Below are 20,471 nucleotides of genomic sequence, written 5' to 3' on the forward strand. Positions count from 1 at the left end.
ACGTGCAACAGCTCCGTCAATAACTCCCGCTTTGGAATAAAGGCACTAAATCTGTCGATGACTATGTCCAGGGCTTCATAACCCATTTTGACAAGCTCGCGAATCTAGGTAAACCTGTCGAACATGATGATCAAATTGAGTATATTCTCAAAGGTCTTCCTGAAGACTATATGTCTGTTATTGATCAAATCGGTGGCAGTGATACTACTCCGACGATTCCGGAGGTTCATGAGAAACTCCTCAATCATGAAGTGAAGCTTAACGTCGTTGTTCTCTCCTCACCTTCACTTCCCATAACTGCGAACGTGGCAACGTACCAAGGTACCAATCACCCTAACTTTCAAACCCAGCAATCCAACTATCATGGCAATAACAAGAACTGCCGAGGGCAGAATCGGTCCTCTCGTGGCAATTTTGGTGGTCACAACATTAAATACCGTGGTCAACACCAGCCATGGTAACAACAGCACCAACAGTTTTCACCTCGTCATGATCAGTTTGCCCCACGTGGATATCAAGGCAGGTGCCAAATATGCGGCATTCGTGGGCATAGTGCCCGGACGTGTTCTCAACTTCATTCTCCCACTAGCGGGTTACTTGGTACTGGTCCTGCTCCATGGCAGCCACGGGCACATCTCGCTGCTGCCTCACCTTCTAATGCGAAATGACTACTTGATAGTGGTTCGACTCATCATCTCACAACAGACCTGAACAACCTGTCCTTGCATCAGCTGTACAATGGTGGTGAGGAGGTCACCATTGCCGATGGCTCTAGCCTTCCGATCTCTCATACTGGTTCCACTCTTCTATCGACACCACTTCATCTTTTTAAACTTAATGATCTCCTTTATATTCCCAACCTTCATAAAAACCTCATTTCTGTCTACCGTTTGTGTAATGCTAATCAAGTTTTTGTGGAATTCTTCCCTACCCATTTTCAGGTGAAGGATCTCAAAACGGGGGCCCGATTACTCTTCGGACGAACTAAGAACGAGCTTTATGAGTGGCCGGTCAACCCAAATAATACCATCTCTCTGTTTGCTTCATCAATATCAAAAACATCACTCCCTTTGTGGCATTCCCGACTTGGTCATCCATCACCATCTACTTTACAAAAACTTATTTCTCAATTTTCTTTGCCATGTTTTGATTCTATACAAAAACAATTTCTTTGTTCTCATTGTCTTATCAATAAAAGCCATAAACTCCCTTTCTTTACAAACACTATTACTTCAACAAAGCCTCTCCAATATATATATATTCTGATGTGTGGATGTCTCCTCTTGCTTCGATTGATGGTTTCAAGTACTATCTCATCCTCGTGAATCACCAGACGCGGTATACCTGGTTTTATCCTTTGAAGCAAAAGTCTCAAGTCCGAGAAAAGTTTGTGGCATTTGCGGCTTTGGTCGAGAATCGTTTTCAATGCAAGATTGGTACATTATACACGGATAATGGTGGCGAGTTTTGTATCTTTACGACCATACCTCATCTCAAGTGGCACATCTCATCTCACCTCTCCTCCACACACACCGGAACACAATGGTATCTCGGAACGCAAGCATAGACATATCGTCGGAACTGGTCTCACTCTTCTTCATCAAGCTTCGGTCCCAAAGACGTATTGGACGTATGCTTGTGCAACGGCAGTCTATTTAATCAATCGCATGCCCACAACAGTTATCAATAATGTCTCTCCATACTTGAAGTTGTTTGATGCTCAATCAAATTATCAAAAGTTGCGTATATTTGGCAGCCTCTGCTTTCCCTGGTTGAGGCCGTATACGTCAAAAAAACTGGAGGATCGATCTCAGCCGTGTGTGTTCCTTGGTTATTTGACTACCCAGAGTGCATATCTATGTCTTTATCTTCCCACCGGTCGCATCTATAGTTCTCGTCACGTTCGTTTTGTTGAATCGTGGTACCCGTTTGCTTCACCGAACAAAGAGACATCCCATGCTTCAGAACCTCAATCTGTTTCTCACTCTCTATTGAGGATATTAGATAAACGATCACACAGAAAATAATAAGAATAACTCTCTNACGTCAATCGTATCTTCATCCTTCATCTTGAGGCGATCGAATTTAGACATCAAGGTTTGAAGTCGTGCCTCTTTCACCCTATCAGCTCCAACGTGTCTTGCCTGTATTGCATCCCAAACAGATTTCGATGTTTGGAGATCACCCAACTGCAGAGTCAACGCTTCTGGTATTGACTGGAACAATAAAGCGATCGCCAAGTTGTTTTTATCTTCATGTGAGCTTCCCGGATCAATAGTTTCCCACACCTTATGCACCTTGAGAGCAATCTTCATGCGCAAAGCCCATACAGTGTAGTTTGAGCTTGTGAGCATAGGAAATTTGATTGAAGACGTCTCACCATCCTTGGTCTTGATCTCAACCACTGCATCTTTCGAATCACCCATGACACCGAGATCTTAGTTTGCTCTGATACCAAATATTGAGGATATTAGATAAACGATCACACAGAAAATAATAAGAATAACTCTCTTATTAAGCTTATGGAAACTCACTCAAAACCCCAAGCTCTCAAACTCTGTTTTTCAAAAAAATAAGTTCTGTCACACATTGACAGCTCCTTATATAAAGCATCAACGCAAAACTCGGATTTAGATAACTCCTAAAACTATGCTTAGATAACTCCTAAACATACAATTCTTTATTCTCAAGTTAGTTCGAGCTTATCTCAACATTGTCCCCCTTAAGCTCGAACTCAGTCTTTTGCACATCTTGAACTCCAATGAAGTTCCTCATTTCTCTGAACTTGACTCTTCCAAGCGCTTTAGTTAGAATATCCGCCTTCTGCTCAGCTCCTGGAACATGTTCAACATCAACTTGCTCATTTTCAACACATTCACGTATGAAATGATATCTCCGGTGAATGTGTTTGCTGCGACCATGGAATACCGGGTTCTTGGTGAGTGCAATAGCCGATTTATTATCCACTCGGATAGTTACTTTTGTGCATTCTTTGTCAACTATCTCGGCAAACAATTCCTGCAACCAGATCGCCTGCTTCGCCGCTTCCGTCGCAGCCATAAACTCAGCCTCACATGATGAAAGAGCTACTGTTTCTTGCTTTTGTGAACACCAAGTGATGGGGCAATCATCAAAGTAAAAAATGTGCCCAGTCGTGCTCTTACCATCATCCTCATCAACATTGTGGCTACTGTCGTTGTAGCCTACAAGTCCTGTGTTACTAGCTCGAACATATGTAAGACCCAATGATAGTGTACCTTGCAGATATCTCAGTACTTGTTTTAGAACAGCTCCATGAGACTTCTTTGGGTCTTGCATATATCGACTTAGCACTCCCACACTGAAACTGAGATCCGGCCTCGTATGAGTGAGATATCGTAGGCAGCCGATGATTCTTCTGTAATTTGTCGCATCAATTCGCTCTTCACTCAAACCCTTTGATAACTTCACATTCTGATCCATCGGAGATTGAGTAGCATTGCACTCTTTCATCCCAGCCTCCTCTATAATCTTCTCTGCATATCTCTTTTGGCTCAGAGTTATGCCGCCTGTGTGTTGATGAACTTCGATACCGAGGTAGTATGAGAGCCTCCCAAGGTCACTCATCTCAAATTTGGTGGCCATTTCCTCCTTGAAGGTATTAATCATAGACATACATGATCCTGTGATTAACAGATCGTCTACATATACAGCAACGACCAGAAGATTTCCTCCTTTCTCTTTTCGAAACAGCGACGGTTCCTTCGAGCATTTACTGAACTGCAACTCCCTGAGAATTGAATTGAGCTTCTCATTCCAAGCTCTAGGTGCTTGCTTTAGTCCATATAAAGCCTTGTTCAGCCTGTAAACTTTCCCTTCACTCCCTCTGACCTCGAAACCTTGTGGTTGCATGACATAAACTTCTTCCTTCAACTCACCATGTAAAAATGCCGTTTTTACATCAAGGTGATGTACTTCCCATCTGTTCGAAGCTGCAAGAGCAAGAAGAAAACAGATCGTTTCAATGCGTGCAACAGGGGCAAAAACCTCATCAAAGTCGACTCCATGTCTCTACACATAACCCTTTGCGACAAGCCTCGCCTTGTATTTGATGATGCTTCCATCAGGGTTTCGTTTGGTCTTGAAGACCCACTTTAATCCAATCGCCTTAGTTCCACTTGGCATATCACACAAGAACCAGGTTTTGTTTTTGTTTATTGAACAAATTTCATCCTCACATGCTGTTATCCACTCTTTTGATTCCTTAGCCTCATTGAAATCCCATGGTTCCTCATTCAGTACAAGCAACAGTCGTTCTCCTTCAGCCTCAGCAAAGCAAACATAGTCATTTAAGTACTCTGGCCTGCGTCGTACACGAGTAGACTGTCTCAGAGGAGCCTGAGTGTTTTCTCCTTCTTCATTGTCAGAGTCATTGTCATCAAGCTCATTATCATACTCGATATTGTCTTCTTCCTCCGCTGTTATTTCAGTGATGATTTGAACATCATCTTCAATGACATCTTCGTCTCTCCTTATGCCATGATTTCCAAATTTTCCGATTTCCACAATAAACTTTCCAGGACTGATCTGACTTTGTTTCTCTTGACTAGACCACTTCTAGGCTTTGGTTTCGTCAAAGATTACGTCTCTGCTGATGACAATTTTCTGACTAGCTGGATCAAACAAGTGATATGCCTTGGTTCCGGGCTCTGTTCCAAGGTGAACCAAGATTCGTGCTCTGTCATCGAGCTTCTTTCTCCCTGCAGACTCTGTTCTTGCGTAACTAACACAGCCGAAAACCCGTAGATGCTCAACATTCGGCTTCTTGCCTCTGAAAAACTCATATGGTGTGAGATTCTTCTCCAGTGATCTTGTGGAGATTCTGTTGATCAAGTACGTAGCGTGTCTCACAGCTTCTCCCTACAGTGAATTTGGCATGAATTTATGTTTGAGAATGCTTCTAGTCATCTCAATCAAGGTTCTGTTCCTCCTCTCAACCACTCCACTCTGCTGAGGAGAGTACGGTGCAGTGAGATGTCTGATGATTCCAGCTTTCTCACAAAACGTTTGGAACTCAAGTGATGTGAACTCCCCGCCTCTGTCTGTGCGGAACGTCTGAATTGTGGCTTTTGCCTCCTTCTCTACTATAGCTTTGAAATTTTTGAATTTTTCAAGTGCCTCACTCTTTTCTCTCAGCAGTATAGTCCACATATATCGAGTGTAATCATCAATGATTACAAAAACATATCGTTTCCGGGCAGGAGTTGGTGGTGTAATTGGACCACATAGGTCTCCATACACAAGTTCAAGCACTTGAGACGCTCTGTACGATGTTGCCTTTGGAAAAGCCAGACGGGTTTGTTTTCCAAGCAGACAAGGTTNAAACTTTCCAGGACTGATCTGACTTTGTTTCTCTTGACTAGACCACTTCTAGGCTTTGGTTTCGTCAAAGATTACGTCTCTGCTGATGACAATTTTCTGACTAGCTGGATCAAACAAGTGATATGCCTTGGTTCCGGGCTCTGTTCCAAGGTGAACCAAGATTCGTGCTCTGTCATCGAGCTTCTTTCTCCCTGCAGACTCTGTTCTTGCGTAACTAACACAGCCGAAAACCCGTAGATGCTCAACATTCGGCTTCTTGCCTCTGAAAAACTCATATGGTGTGAGATTCTTCTCCAGTGATCTTGTGGAGATTCTGTTGATCAAGTACGTAGCGTGTCTCACAGCTTCTCCCTACAGTGAATTTGGCATGAATTTATGTTTGAGAATGCTTCTAGTCATCTCAATCAAGGTTCTGTTCCTCCTCTCAACCACTCCACTCTGCTGAGGAGAGTACGGTGCAGTGAGATGTCTGATGATTCCAGCTTTCTCACAAAACGTTTGGAACTCAAGTGATGTGAACTCCCCGCCTCTGTCTGTGCGGAACGTCTGAATTGTGGCTTTTGCCTCCTTCTCTACTATAGCTTTGAAATTTTTGAATTTTTCAAGTGCCTCACTCTTTTCTCTCAGCAGTATAGTCCACATATATCGAGTGTAATCATCAATGATTACAAAAACATATCGTTTCCGGGCAGGAGTTGGTGGTGTAATTGGACCACATAGGTCTCCATACACAAGTTCAAGCACTTGAGACGCTCTGTACGATGTTGCCTTTGGAAAAGCCAGACGGGTTTGTTTTCCAAGCAGACAAGGTTCACACAACTCCTTCTGCACAGAGATCTTAGGTATACCTTGCACGAGTCCATTGTTAATCATCAGCTTCATTGTTTCTAGATTAACATGTCCTAGCCGTGCATGCCATCTAGCAGACTCACCAAGCTCTACAATCTGCAAACATTTGGCAGTATCGACCTCCAAGATCACCTTGTAATGACGATTTGCGGACCGAGTAGTTGTGACAAGTAATTTACCACTGCGATCAAGTAGCATCAGAAGATCATTTTTCATTCTAACCTCACATCCTGCCTCTGTTGCTTGACCAAGGCTGATGATATTACTTCTCAATTCCGGAATGAAATAGACATTGTCGAGGGTCTTCTTCCCACCTTTGTCAAAAACAAAACGTATTGATCCTTTCCCTTTAATATCAACCCTGGAGTCATCACCAAATCGCACCTTGCCGGAAACCGTCTCATCAAGCTCTATGAAGAAACTCTTGTCTCCACACATGTGATTACTGGCCCCATTATCTAGATACCACACATTGTTTGCATCTAGATGCCCTTCAAACGTTGTTGGTTTTATTTTCTCTTCATTGAGGAATATCACTTCATGCATCATCAGTTTATCTGCTTCCTGAGTGTCTGCTTCCTTCTCCACCACTGTTTCTTGAAGCTTCAACAATCTGTCAGGACAGTCAGACGCGTAGTGACCTCGTTTGTCACAACGATAGCACGTGATATGGGATTGATCATTGTCTCGACCATCTCGTCCTCTTCCGTGACCTCTTCCTCTGCCAGAAAAACGACCCCCTCTACCTCGTCCTCTGTTATTGCCGGAGAAACTTTGGGAGTAGTCCATGTTTGCATACATGAGCTTGTTATGACTGTCTTCGAGTTCTTCTTCCTCTTCATTAATCCTTTCCTCATAGGCTTTTAGCCTGCCAACTATATCTTCGAAACTTGTTGTCTTGAGGTCAAGAACTTGTTCAAGAGCTGCAACGATATGGATGAATCGTTTCCGAGGTAAGCTTTTCAAAAACTTCTTCACAAGCTTTTGTTCATCAATATTCTCACCAAGAGATGCAGATTTGGAAGTAATTTCTGAAAGCTTTCCAGCAAATACGTCAATCGTATCTTCATCCTTCATCTTGAGGCGATCGAATTTAGACATCAAGGTTTGAAGTCGTGCCTCTTTCACCCTATCAGCTCCAACGTGTCTTGCCTGTATTGCATCCCAAACAGATTTCGATGTTTGGAGATCACCCAACTGCAGAGTCAACGCTTCTGGTATTGACTGGAACAATAAAGCGATCGCCAAGTTGTTTTTATCTTCATGTGAGCTTCCCGGATCAATAGTTTCCCACACCTTATGCACCTTGAGAGCAATCTTCATGCGCAAAGCCCATACAGTGTAGTTTGAGCTTGTGAGCATAGGAAATTTGATTGAAGACGTCTCACCATCCTTGGTCTTGATCTCAACCACTGCATCTTTCGAATCACCCATGACACCGAGATCTTAGTTTGCTCTGATACCAAATATTGAGGATATTAGATAAACGATCACACAGAAAATAATAAGAATAACTCTCTTATTAAGCTTATGGAAACTCACTCAAAACCCCAAGCTCTCAAACTCTGTTTTTCAAAAAAATAAGTTCTGTCACACATTGACAGCTCCTTATATAAAGCATCAACGCAAAACTCGGATTTAGATAACTCCTAAAACTATGCTTAGATAACTCCTAAACATACAATTCTTTATTCTCAAGTTAGTTCGAGCTTATCTCAACACTCTCCTCCTCTTTTTATTCTCGTGTCCTCTCTGCCACTCGTGAATGCTCCGCCTGGTCCGCCGCCTGGTCCCCATCTCTGATCCTTCCCTCGCCGGTCGGTTCGCTTCAGTCGTCTTCGACTGCAAGTGGACACGACTCAGGTAATTCTAATAATAATAGTTTGGGTCAGAATAATTCTATGGATCACAATTTGATGAGTCCAACACAAACACCAAGCCCATATCAAAGCCCATCTCCAGGCCCAACTCACAACCCAACTCCAAACCCACAAACAACCCAACCCCATTCACCTTCCCCGACTCCCATCGTATCTCCTTCTCACACTCCGCCATCATCACCCACCTCCACCAATTCTTCGACACCAGAACCTACAATATCACCATCAATCTCTCCCCCAGCTTCTCCACCACCCCCGCCGCCACCAGAAAATCTTCACCCAATGCGTACAAGGGCAAACAACAATATCACCAAACCCAAAACTAAATTGTCTCTAACAGCTACGACCTCCTCCCTTAAACCAATTATTCCAATCATTATGAATCAGGCTATGCGAGATCCAAATTGGCGTGGAGCCATGGGTGCCGAAATAAATGCCCAACTTCGTCTAAATACCTTTGAATTGGTTCCTCCTCAACCGCATCAACATGTCATTGATACTAAGCGTGCATCAACGTAATTCAGATGTCGTACCCGCAAGATACCGAAGAATGCGCTTCGCCGCCTGCCAATGCTCACTCGTAGGACAATGCATAAACTGAGATAACCGGTTCACCGAATATGCAATATAAGGCTGTCGCCAACACGACATCTGAATTACGTTGGGTGTGTAACTTGTTGTCTGAGCTTAGCATCACGCTTCCAACAATGCCGGTTATATATTGTGATAATATGGGAGCCACATATCTCTGTGCTAACCCAGTGTTTCATTCTCGCATGAAACACTTGGCCTTGGATTTTCACTTTGTCCGAGATCACATGGAGTTAGGAGCTCTTCGGGTTACTCATGTCTCGACTGATGATCAACTCGCCGATGCACTCACCAAACCTCTACATCGACTGCAGTTTGCCACACAATATCGCAAGAGTGGAGTGGCCCAACTCCCTCCATCTTGAGGGGGCGTGTAGAGAATAGATATGTAAAGGATATAGTTGTCAATTCATTTACCTTGTACACTCTATATATATTGTAATTCTCATACATAATAAGATCATCCAGTTCCCTATTCTATAGATAAGGTCTTCCAATTATATTAAACTTCGAATTCTATTACAAGTAGGATCTCACGTCATATATTCTTCTTTTAGTTATCTTCACTGTTTTTTCCTCCTTGGATGTGGTTATTAGTTGATTGTGGTGATGCTAACATATTCAACTAGTATTGGTCTAGAATGACAATTTTTTTTTTACCGTTGTAATATAAAAATTATAATATTTTGATATTAATCACAAAAAAATCAAAGAGAATTAACGGTTTACAATTCTTAATTATTACTAATGAAAAGTATCTTTAGAGGATAAAAAATAACTAGGATAAAAAATAACTAGGATAAAAAGAAAACAGATGAAAATTCAAAAATTAATGTTCTTCTGTTTAAATAAATACTAGGTTCAGACCCGCACGTACGTGCGGATTATATTTGCATAAATTTTTAAAACTGATAAAATTTCATTTAAACCTCTACTCAGACTTGCATGAGTGATATATATTAGAAAAAAATAAGATATAATTTAGATAAGGAATATTATGTGTATATTATTTTAAATTAATCCAAACATTTACAACTGTTTGTTTAGGGGAGTTAAATCAAATTTGGATTCAGCTTCAGTTTCATTTATTTCATGTATTTAACCTAGATGTATACATTTTGGAATGGGATACTCGTTTTGTTTTGTATGCATCAAAAAGTTTCATCTCATAACCGTTCTCTTTTAAATAATATATATTCAACTATATTTATTATAATAGGTTTAGACAGAATACAAGTATTCCCTATTTATAAATTTATTTTTATTAACTTCAAGTATTTATTTGGTATAACATACATAATTTGAATGCATAGCATTTTGATATTTGGTTTAGTTTCACAAATGAATGATGATTTTTTAAATATCAATAAAGAAGACAACTAGATAAAAAGACAAAGAGAGAAAGTGATCTTGTCCTTACTCATAATCAAAACTAAACCATAACCATATTTTGGACTGTAGTCGTATATAACATTTAGAAACCTTAACCATTAATCGTAAATATATGGTTAAATTTATATTAATTGTAACTTTTAATTACCGTAATCGTATCAAAATCGTTGGTCAACCGGATGGTTAAAATATAGTTTTTACTGTAACTATTTTTAAGATATAACAAAATATACTAATAATTATTTATTTGATATGAATAGTATGATATATAAATATATGATTACACTGAAAGAGCATATCAACTAAAAATAAATAATATCAACCGTATTATATCATCAAATAATATCAACTATATCATATCATGAAATAAATTCAGCCGTATATAACCATAACCGATAGTTAATAAACCATAATTGTACCCGTGTTCATGCCTACTTATAGCTTTTGTGAGTTTAATCATACATGTATTTACATGTATTTACAGGGAAAGATAGAGTTAATGGGAAAATTAGGTTTTTTTATATTTTTAGAGCTATGATTGTGAATAGAAAGACATCTTGATCAATGTACTTTCTTATGGTTGAAAGCATGGTAAACAATGAGTAGAAAAAAATATTGATTATAATTGGGATGTATATGATCAAGCATATGATATACAGAACCAACTAATTTTGAGAGCTATCTTCAACAAAAGTAAATTTTGTTATTTGATCATCTTGAATGTTTGTTTAGACTTTAGAGAAATCACAATAGATACTAATTAAGTTACATAACTATACATGATAAATATACAAAAATATATAACCAATTATAATAATTTTCATAAGAACAACATAAAAAAGTATTTGTTCCATAAAACTCTTTTTCATTAAGAGATCTATAAGATACAAAAGAAAACAAAACGATGAGGATGAATGATTTACAAACTAAAATCTAATCACAGTAAAAAAGAAAGAAAAGAAAAATTCCTAAGAAATTGCATAATCGGAAGCTGTAATCAATTGGTATGTCTTCTTCACATCATCACCCATTTTTATCTTTGGAATAAGTTTGAACTTTGAAAGTTTGAGAGTGAATACTAACTTTGAATCTATGTATTTATAAGATGTTTGAGTAAATATGTAAAATCCGAACATGGCTAATCAATTATCACAAAATCCGATTTCAAAGATTTCCGAATAAACTATAAAAAAAAATTGTGCGATTTCCTAGTTTCTGATCGCTCAAATATAATGCTAAGAAGTAAGAACTAATATGGATAATTATTAAATGTTGAATTAGAATTTGCTATAAATGAATTTATTGCATTATTTTAACTTAATTATTCCATATATTAGTTATGATCTTATGGTAGTTAAGATATTTAGGGACACCGAATTGTTTATTTTCCTAAAATATTGATATTAATCTTTTCTATTTTTTTTTTCAGTTACCCGATTTGGTGATGGTATAAAAAATTTCCTAAAATTGTGGTAAATAGTATCAAAGAATTTCTAATCTAACGGTTTTTTATTTGTCAATTCTAATCTAACGGTTTATGTTTTTTTTTAACTTTATATAATAATTTTAGTAATAATTTATTTTCTCATCTAACAGATTTTTTCTTTCAATAACCACAAAAATCAGAATTAATTAATAGATACTTTCATTAAATTACGATTATTATAGATTTTTTTAAATTGGTTTAATTTATTTTTTTAAAGTAAATTGATTTTCTAACAATTTAAATTTAATAATCTTTTTTATGGAATTAATTTGAACTATTTCCTAATATATAATAAAGATGTTTTTTAATTTTTAATATGTAGGAAATTAGGTCTGTTTGGCAACATAGATATTTGATATGATTTTTTTTTTTACCTTAAGTGTACTCTCCAATTAATAGTATAGATTTTGATTGATACAATTTTAANGTTAAACTATATGAAAAGTTTTTTTTTTTTTTTTTTTTTTTTGAGAACTGAAAAAGGGTGCAGCATCACACACATATACATTTTTTTTCTGGCCCGTAAGTTTGATATTGTTACCAAATGTTACCAAATCTACCTTTCTTTATTTTTTTATTAGAACGATTTTTTCATTAAGCAAAAGAGTTTTACAAAGCCATATAAGGATCAGAGAATACTATCATCAAAAAGAGTTTTTGTGGTACTATATTCCAAAATAAACAAATTGATGGACAACAAGTGTTTCAGTACTTGAAAAATTACTATTAAATAACTCTATTCATCATTTCATTTCCTGACACATATGATGTCGCAAACCATATACGAAAAGAATTCATGGATTAAAACTTTTATAATAAATCTACAAATAATAAAAAAAATCAGTTCAAAAAAAATCAAATTATTAAAGAACAATAATTTAATTATATAGAAATTACGTTGATCATAATATGTAGTTAAGTAATTTGTATTATTGTTGTTATTGAGTCACTATGGTATATAATGTATGTTGTTAACAAAACACAAAATGTAATATTGGTAATAATAAAAATTTAATATAAATATGATGATAAATAAAATGTAGCATCTAATATTTAAAAAAGAACAATTCATAAGTGAAAAATAAAGAAAGAAGGATACTTAGTTATTAAAAATAACTAATTCTTAAAAGCTTAGTTACTTAGTATAGGATTACTTTGAATTATTGTGGTTGGAGTGTGCATCACCATCGCTTCTCCTTGGTGGCAATTTTGGTGGTATATTGAGATAGAAAGCACCAAATCACAAAAATTACAAACAATAACAATTATACGATTTAGGGTATAGTGTTTGGAGTTTAGGGTTTAGGTATGAAATTTAAGTGTTCAATCTTTAAACTTATTTGCTTATTTCTCAGTTAACATAATAAATTAAATGCAATGAATATATTTATTTGCGTAATACTAAGAACATAAAATGGTAAGAAAATAATTTTACAAATTAACTATCATTCCAAAAACAACCTCTACTTTTATCATTATACGTCTGCAAAACAGTATTACCTTCTTTGGTACCTCATAACGTGCATAATATATGGGACCAGCATGGACTTCAGGGTACGCGGAATTAAAAGAAGAGAGTGTAACAAACTTAAAATTGACCTGCTATGATCACCATCTCGATTCTTTATTAACTAGTTCGTAAAAGCTTAGTTACTTAGTATAGGACTACTTTGAATTATGGTGGTTGGAGTGTGCATCACCAACGCTTCGCCTTGGTGGCAATTTTGGTGGTATATTGAGATAGAAAGCACGAAATCATTAATTATATTTCTTTTTCTTTTTTTGTAACTTTTGTATTTCCCTTACGTTTAACTTAAAAGCTATGGTTCACTTCTTCTATAAAAAGATTGTATTCTCTTCATTCTCTCTTCCCACACGTTCATCAAACGAAATTTCTCTCTTCAAACAAGAATCACTAGTAAAGTCTGCGATCTCTATACTAACTACTTCTTCAAAATGTATCTAAACAAACTACCCCTCTTCCATTCTCTTTTTCTCATGTCGATATTCTTGCTATCATCATTGCATTTACTCATTTCTTGCAAGGATTTTCTGAAAATGTAGCTACCAAAGTATCTTCTTCCATTTTTTGTTAACTCATATATAGTTTATGCGCTATCATAATCTCATTTCTCTGAAAGATTATTTTTCTTGCTATCATTTCATTTAGTTTTTTATCTTTTTTTTGGTAGAAATCATTTCATTTAGTTTGGAGAGACTTCTGATATCTTCCATTATTTATTTATTTATTCATATAGTTTTTTATGCTCCCATCTCATTTCCCCTTAAATTTGTTTCTCTTGCAGGCCTTGGTTGTTGTACCGTGAAATGGGATCCGGAGAGGCCCGTTTCTATGACCCTGTGAGAGAGAAGGTACACAATATTGGGAATGACCCAAATCTTGAACTTGAAGGTACCAGATACCTGGGATCAACATTGGGTTGGGTTGTCATGATTAACTCCGTTGCCGTAGACCCACGCGAACACCACCAAATTTTCTTATACAACCCTTTCACTTCGAAACGGTGCGAACTACCCCCTCTCACCATTGGAAACCCACATCCCAAGACTGTGGTCCGTTACGGTGTGCTCACCGGAGATCCACGTGAAGACAACACTTATGTTTGTCTCTTCACCGATAACTCTTACATAAATAATGGCATGGTTATTTTGAATATTCCTAGGGAACTTATTTGTTATGTAGCCAAGAGGAACGGAAAATGGGATCAGTATTGGTCAGTGACTTCTATCCCTAACCATCATACTCATGGCTCGCCTATAGAGTCCATCTCCCCATGTGCGGACAAAATATCAATTATTATAAGGGGCCATAGTTTGGACTTCACCTTCCAAACCCAAGACTGGAATGTCAGAGAGACTCAAGAGAATGATCCCATCGGATGGAATCCTTTCCACGGCCAACCTTTTCACCAGATAAAACATCGACTTCAGATATCTCAACAGATTCCCACAACTCTAGAAATTATTGGCACTAAAACCGATCGCGAGAGGGTGAAAAACAGCGCTTGGGATGGTGGCAATCATAGCGTTTCTTACATTGAGGGAGTTTGGGTTGAGGTTCGCGCTTAGCATGATGTTTCTTCTCTTTTATATCTATCTACGTACCTCCTCATGACTCTCAAGTTATTTCTCTGTTCTTCTTTTTCGTTTTAATATGTGTGTGGTTTAAGATTGGTAGTATTTACTATATAATATATTGTGTTGCAAGCTCTACTTATTGTGGTTTGGTTAAAAACTCTACGTTGGTTTGTTAATAATAATAATAAAAGTTTCTGATCTTTTCTTAATTTATTTTACGTTCAATCTAATAAACAAAAACAAAGAACTCTAACTTCATTGTACAACATCTATCTCTGCGTTCATATGTACAGACAAAGTATATTATACTAATATATCGTACAAGTAAACGTATCAACCTGTGACTGTGTGCAACCATTTGAAGTTATAATAATTAGTCATGTACATTCCTCAGTAGTCAGTATATAATTCACCGAGGCATGCGCAGCAGCTGTATTCTCTTCATTCTCTCTTCCCACACATTATTCATCAAACGAGATTTCTCTCTTAAATCAAGTATCACTTTAATCATCTACAGCTGCTAACTAGATCTTAAAAGCTTAGTTACTTATAATATATTAATTCACTGAGGCTTGTGCAGCTGTTTACATTCCAGTCTTGGGTTCTATCCCAATATACCACACCAAAATTGCCACCAAGGAGAAGCAATGGTGATGCACACTCCAACCACCATCATTCAATGTAGTCCTATATTAAGTAACTAAGCTTTTAAGAACTAGTTAGTAGAGATGGTGATCATAGCAGGTCAATTTTAAGTTTACTACACTTTCTCTTCTTTTTTTTCCGCGTACCCTGAAGTCCTATCCATGCTGGTCCCAATACGCACGTTATGAAGGTACCAAAGACGGTAATACTGTTTTGCAGACGTAATGACAAAAGTAAAGGTTGTTTTGGAATTAAACATTTGAGAAAATTCCACTAACCAAGTTAAGTTTTGTTTGACTCTAACATGTAAATCTTCTTACTCTTATGATCTTATCTACAGAACGTTTCCCACAACGTATAAATACTACTGATTGTCTAGTCAACATTTCTTTCTTATTGACATTTTAAGCAGTTCTTTTAATTTTAAATATTTGTAAATTCTATTATTAAACTAACCAATTTTTATAGTTAATTTGTAAAATTATTTTCTTACCTATTTTATGTTCTTAGTAGTACACAAATATATTCATTGCATTTTATTATGTTAATTGAGAAATACGCAAATAAGTTTAAACATTGAACACTTAAATTCTGTACCCTAAACCCTTAAGTGTATAGAGTTAATGTTTCAATCTTCATACAAATTTGACTATTTTTTAATTTAGAAAATAAAATATCATAACAAAAATAATATATTTTTATTGTTGATAACACAAAATGTATATCTCAAATCCCTATACACTTTATACCCTAAACTCCAAACCCTATACCCTAAACTCTAGTTCAAAAATTCATTAACATTCTATTTTATTTTTCTTTATTGAGGATTAGCAAAACATATTTCACAAGTTTGAATTTATTATATATACCCTAAATTAAATATTAATTAATCCAAAATTATTATTATAATTTTATTGTTTTAGATTTTAAATCCTATACCCTAATCCTCAAACCCTCTTTAGTATTTATGCCCTAAACTTTAAATCGAAAACTCATTATTTTGTTCTTTTCATTTTGTTTTTACTTGATTGAGAATTAGCAGAAGAATATTTTACTACTGTGAATTTATATTCCCTAAATTAAATATTTTATTAATCCATAAAATTATAACATAATTTTATTGTTAATAAAAATTAGAACTCTAAACCTCAAACCCTATCTATGTCCTAAACTCTAAGGGGATGTTATTGGATTAAGGATTTTAATATATTTTAATTAACGCAGGACATTAGTGGATTTAAAAGTCTAATGTATTTGTGTGGATTTTATAATGCATATAAGGTGGATTTGAAAGTCATTGATAATATATTTTTGATGATTGTTATGGATTTTTTAAAAGTTATTTATAGAAAAAAAAAAGAAAAAAATTATCCATAAACTGTGTTATACACCAAAATCATATTAAATTAACAACATCAAGACTTTTACACAGGTCATGGAAGACTTCAATTAACATAGGGTTTATGGAGGAAAAAACAGACTCTGAATCCAGAAAAAAAAGTGTGATTATATCATGAATCCAGAAGAAAAAAAAGTTATAGATCATGAACCCAGAAAAAAAAAGTTATAGATTATGAACCCAGAAAAAAAAAAGTTATAGATTATGAACCCAGAAAAAAAAATTATAGATCATGAACCCAGAAAAAAAATGTTATAAATCGTTAACCCAGAAAAAAAAATTATAAAACACAAAAAAAAATCTCAAAAATAACACATATCTGATGAATAAGTGTGATTATATAAAAGAATTGAGAAAAAAATCAAACAATAATATGTTAAAGGCTAGAGATCCAATTAAAGAGAGAGGAAGAGAAAAACAAAAGGAAATGCTTGAGAAAAGTGTGGTATTGTTTTTGTTCATATTTTAGAATCAAAGTAACTTGAAATCCGAAATCACACAAAATCCAGTGGATATTGAATAACACTAGATTTTAATGAATTTTTTAAAATACACAATTGAATAACACCTAATTTCTAAATACATAAAATTCCTTTAAAATCCACAATCCAATAACACCCCTAAATCAAAAACTCAATAATTTTCCTTATTATTTAATACTAGGTATTCACGGGAGAACTCATTTAATAAAATAGTTATTATAAAATTTATTTAATTATTTATATTTATTAACTTATTTAATAATAAATTCAAAAAGAATAAAATTTTGAAACTTTCGTCATATATTAATTGATAAATAGTCTTAAAAATAACTTTACCTTCACATGTAATTAAATATATAATAATTAATGCTATAGACATATGATTAAGAAATCATTACTATAAAATAAATTATGATTAATACTATAAACATATGATAGGAAATAGCATTTTTATCGCATTTTTAAAATAAAATTTGATGTACTCAAATCCACATATCCAAATAAGAAAGAACACAAAGAAGATTTGTAATGAAAATATGACATTTTATAAAAGAAAATGTTAGACGGTTATAAATATAAACAATCAAAACAAAATTACGATAAAAAGAACAAACCAAAAGTTGCAAATGTTCGACAAATAACTTTAATTTAATTAAAAGACAACAAAAAATTATTTAATTATATTTTAGTATGATAGACACAACCATAGATATCAAATTTTCCAAAAGTTGCAATGGTTCACAATAGAAATCAAAAGTTTTATTGGTTCATCAAATAAACTAAATTTTTCGTGGTTTAATTAAAAGGTTGTAATAATTCATTTAAACATATTTTGTAATTAAAATATAATAAATAATAAATCAAATATTTGATGAAAAGTTTTTTACGTAGCATTTTAAAGAGACAACCGTGGAAGTTTCTGTCAAAATATAAATAAATAAAATATTTGATGAAAATATGCAAATGTTCTTTGCTTTTGTTCAGATTTATGAAAAAAATCTGTGTTGAATAGAAAGTTTGAAAATTTTCTAAAATAAAAACAAATATATAAATTTCTAGAGATGTGTACCTTTGAATTGAAAAGAAAGTTTGAAAATTTCACAAAAGAAAAACATATATAAGAAAGTTAGAAAATTTCACAAAAGAAAAACATATATATAGATTTTTAAAGATTTCTCAAAAAAATAACAAATATATAAATTTCTAAAGATGTTGCCTAAAAAATATAAAATCATAATAATAAGATATTTACTATTTATGTTGCCTAAAAACTAAAAAATATTTACTATTTGTAATTGTGAGAATATGGTGAGAGAATGTGATATTGCACCTTTCAGTTATCAGATCTTTAGGTGTGATTGTGTCATTAATCTCTGTAATTAGTCTCAAACAATATTGAATTATATAGTTTGCTTTATGATAATTGTCCTCGCGTCTCTCACATATACATTTTGAATGTACATACATGTTTTGAATGTGACATTAAAATAACTTGTATACATATATGTTTGAATGTTTTTTTTGTAAACAACTTGTGTGTTCATATGTACGTATAAGGCCCAATCACTCTGTTCCGAAATGCAAATAACAAGAGTTTACATGAGACATATTGATCAGAAAGCTCGAATTAATCTGGTTAACTGTGGCTATACGTACCAAGATCAACCATGGTTGGTTTGACTACATTAAGCAATCATGCACGGTGTACATGTGGGCAAGATATCAGAGGAAACTCAGTCTCCACTTTGGTGACCTTGTGTGGAAGCTGGTAAATTAGTTCCAGGTCCTACAAACGAAAGCAAAGTCGTCAACTACTGTTTGCTATAGGGAGCAAGACAATATTCTCATCATCATCATTAGCAGAGATTTAGCTTAATCATAATGAATTCACCTTAAAGAGAAAAGTATCAAAACCAAGACTGATTAAGGACATGAGTAGGGTTAAGAAAAACTACACACAGATGTCTCATCATTCACAGATCTAGAGTGTTGGTATTCCAGCGTCAAGAGAAATCTAAAGACTAAGGCTAATGAAGAATAAGACTGGGATTAATTAAAGAAAACTACACATACCCAGGGGCGGATCTATGTAGTGATGGGGTGGGGCACGTGCCCCATGCTACTTGTTAAAAATTATCTAATATATTTGGTTAGTTTAGTTACACAACTTAAAAGTTACCTAGGTGTCCCATGCATCTTTTTTGGTGAGGAGTTTGAATCCTGACTTTCATCTTTTTTTGTTGCCTTTTTTTCCTACAACCAATGTTATTTTTGTAATGTCTACTTAGCTTATATGTTAATATTTATTTCTAGTCTAAATTATACTTACATTTAAATAGTTAATTAGTATAATATAGATAGTTGAAATCTATTTAAATAAAGGATTTTTTACTAAAATTAATCATATGAATTCAAAAATAATACATAATATAACTCTTGCATGTAACTTCTAAACATTTCTACAATTCTATATATTAGTTTTTAAAATTTTAGATGTAGATTTGGACTCTTCATTATTGGACTTTCGATTTGATATACTATTTATCAATATTTTACAAATTTTATCGTGATTACGAAAGGTTATATTGTGTATTATTTATGGTTTCTCAATTTTACGATTTTTAGAGTTAGAGAATAAAGTTGCAAAAAAATGAAATTTAAAAGGTTAATATTCTGCACAAATAGCTTAACACATATAAAGTTCCCTAGCGTCAAAGTTCATGACCTCCTACCTATAAAAACTAACTCTATATCCATATACAGTACATGAGCACCTTAAGATTCAAGGATTTCAGCAGAAAGGGTTTCGTTTCGCCTACAGATAAAATGGAAAGTTTTTATATTTCGTAACTAAGCTTTAATAGGACTTCATCTGAGCAGTAAAAGTTCCGTAATAGATCTACACTAGACACAACTTCTTGAAACTGTAATCAGTTCGTTAAAGATGATGAAGCTTTTCAACTACGGGAAAGTAGAAGAGTAGCAGCAAGGGTTAAAAAGAAAGAGAAGAATGCGAACAGATGAGAATGAAGAAGACGTTGAAAGAAGAAGAGAGGTCTATTTTTGTGGGAAATTAAGATTTCTTGGTAGTTTTCTTGCAAGGCAAGAAAGTGGAAAAAAAGAGAAGAAGAAGACTCACCATTGCTCAAAAGGATAAGCGATGCTTTGAGATCGACATGAGAAAGATTCCCTTCAATTCTGACTTCTTCCCTTATGGTGACGCTAACGACGTGACTTCAATTCGCCATTGTTACTCTCTCTCACTCTCTTTTTCTCTTTCTCTGTTT

The 20,471-nt window shown here is 34.8% G+C and overlaps 1 protein-coding gene across 2 annotated transcripts; it reads left to right on the plus strand.

Annotated features, from left to right (window-relative positions):
• LOC104723114 lies at nucleotides 13,411-14,871 on the plus strand. Of its 2 annotated transcripts, none has more exons than XM_010441426.1 (2): nucleotides 13,411-13,477; nucleotides 13,866-14,871. In XM_010441426.1, the coding sequence occupies exon 2, from the start codon at nucleotides 13,888-13,890 to the stop codon at nucleotides 14,647-14,649; it is 762 nt and encodes a 253-aa protein (XP_010439728.1). In that variant the 5' UTR covers nucleotides 13,411-13,477; nucleotides 13,866-13,887; the 3' UTR covers nucleotides 14,650-14,871. The 2 variants fall into 2 exon arrangements, with proteins under 2 accessions (XP_010439728.1, XP_010439727.1); XM_010441425.1 differs by lacking the exon at nucleotides 13,411-13,477 and adding an exon at nucleotides 13,554-13,619.

This window comes from Camelina sativa, chromosome 11 (genome assembly GCF_000633955.1).
Source record: "Camelina sativa cultivar DH55 chromosome 11, Cs, whole genome shotgun sequence".
Classification (NCBI taxonomy): domain Eukaryota; kingdom Viridiplantae; phylum Streptophyta; class Magnoliopsida; order Brassicales; family Brassicaceae; genus Camelina; species Camelina sativa.

Bases quoted from the DNA above. Each gene is read 5' to 3' on its own strand.
- LOC104723114 (XM_010441425.1), top strand. From the start codon at position 13,558: ATGTCGATATTCTTGCTATCATCATTGCATTTACTCATTTCTTGCAAG. The intron at 13,620-13,865 runs GTAGCTACCAAA...TTTCTCTTGCAG, and splicing joins TGCAAGGATTTTCTGAAAAT to GCCTTGGTTGTTGTACCGTG.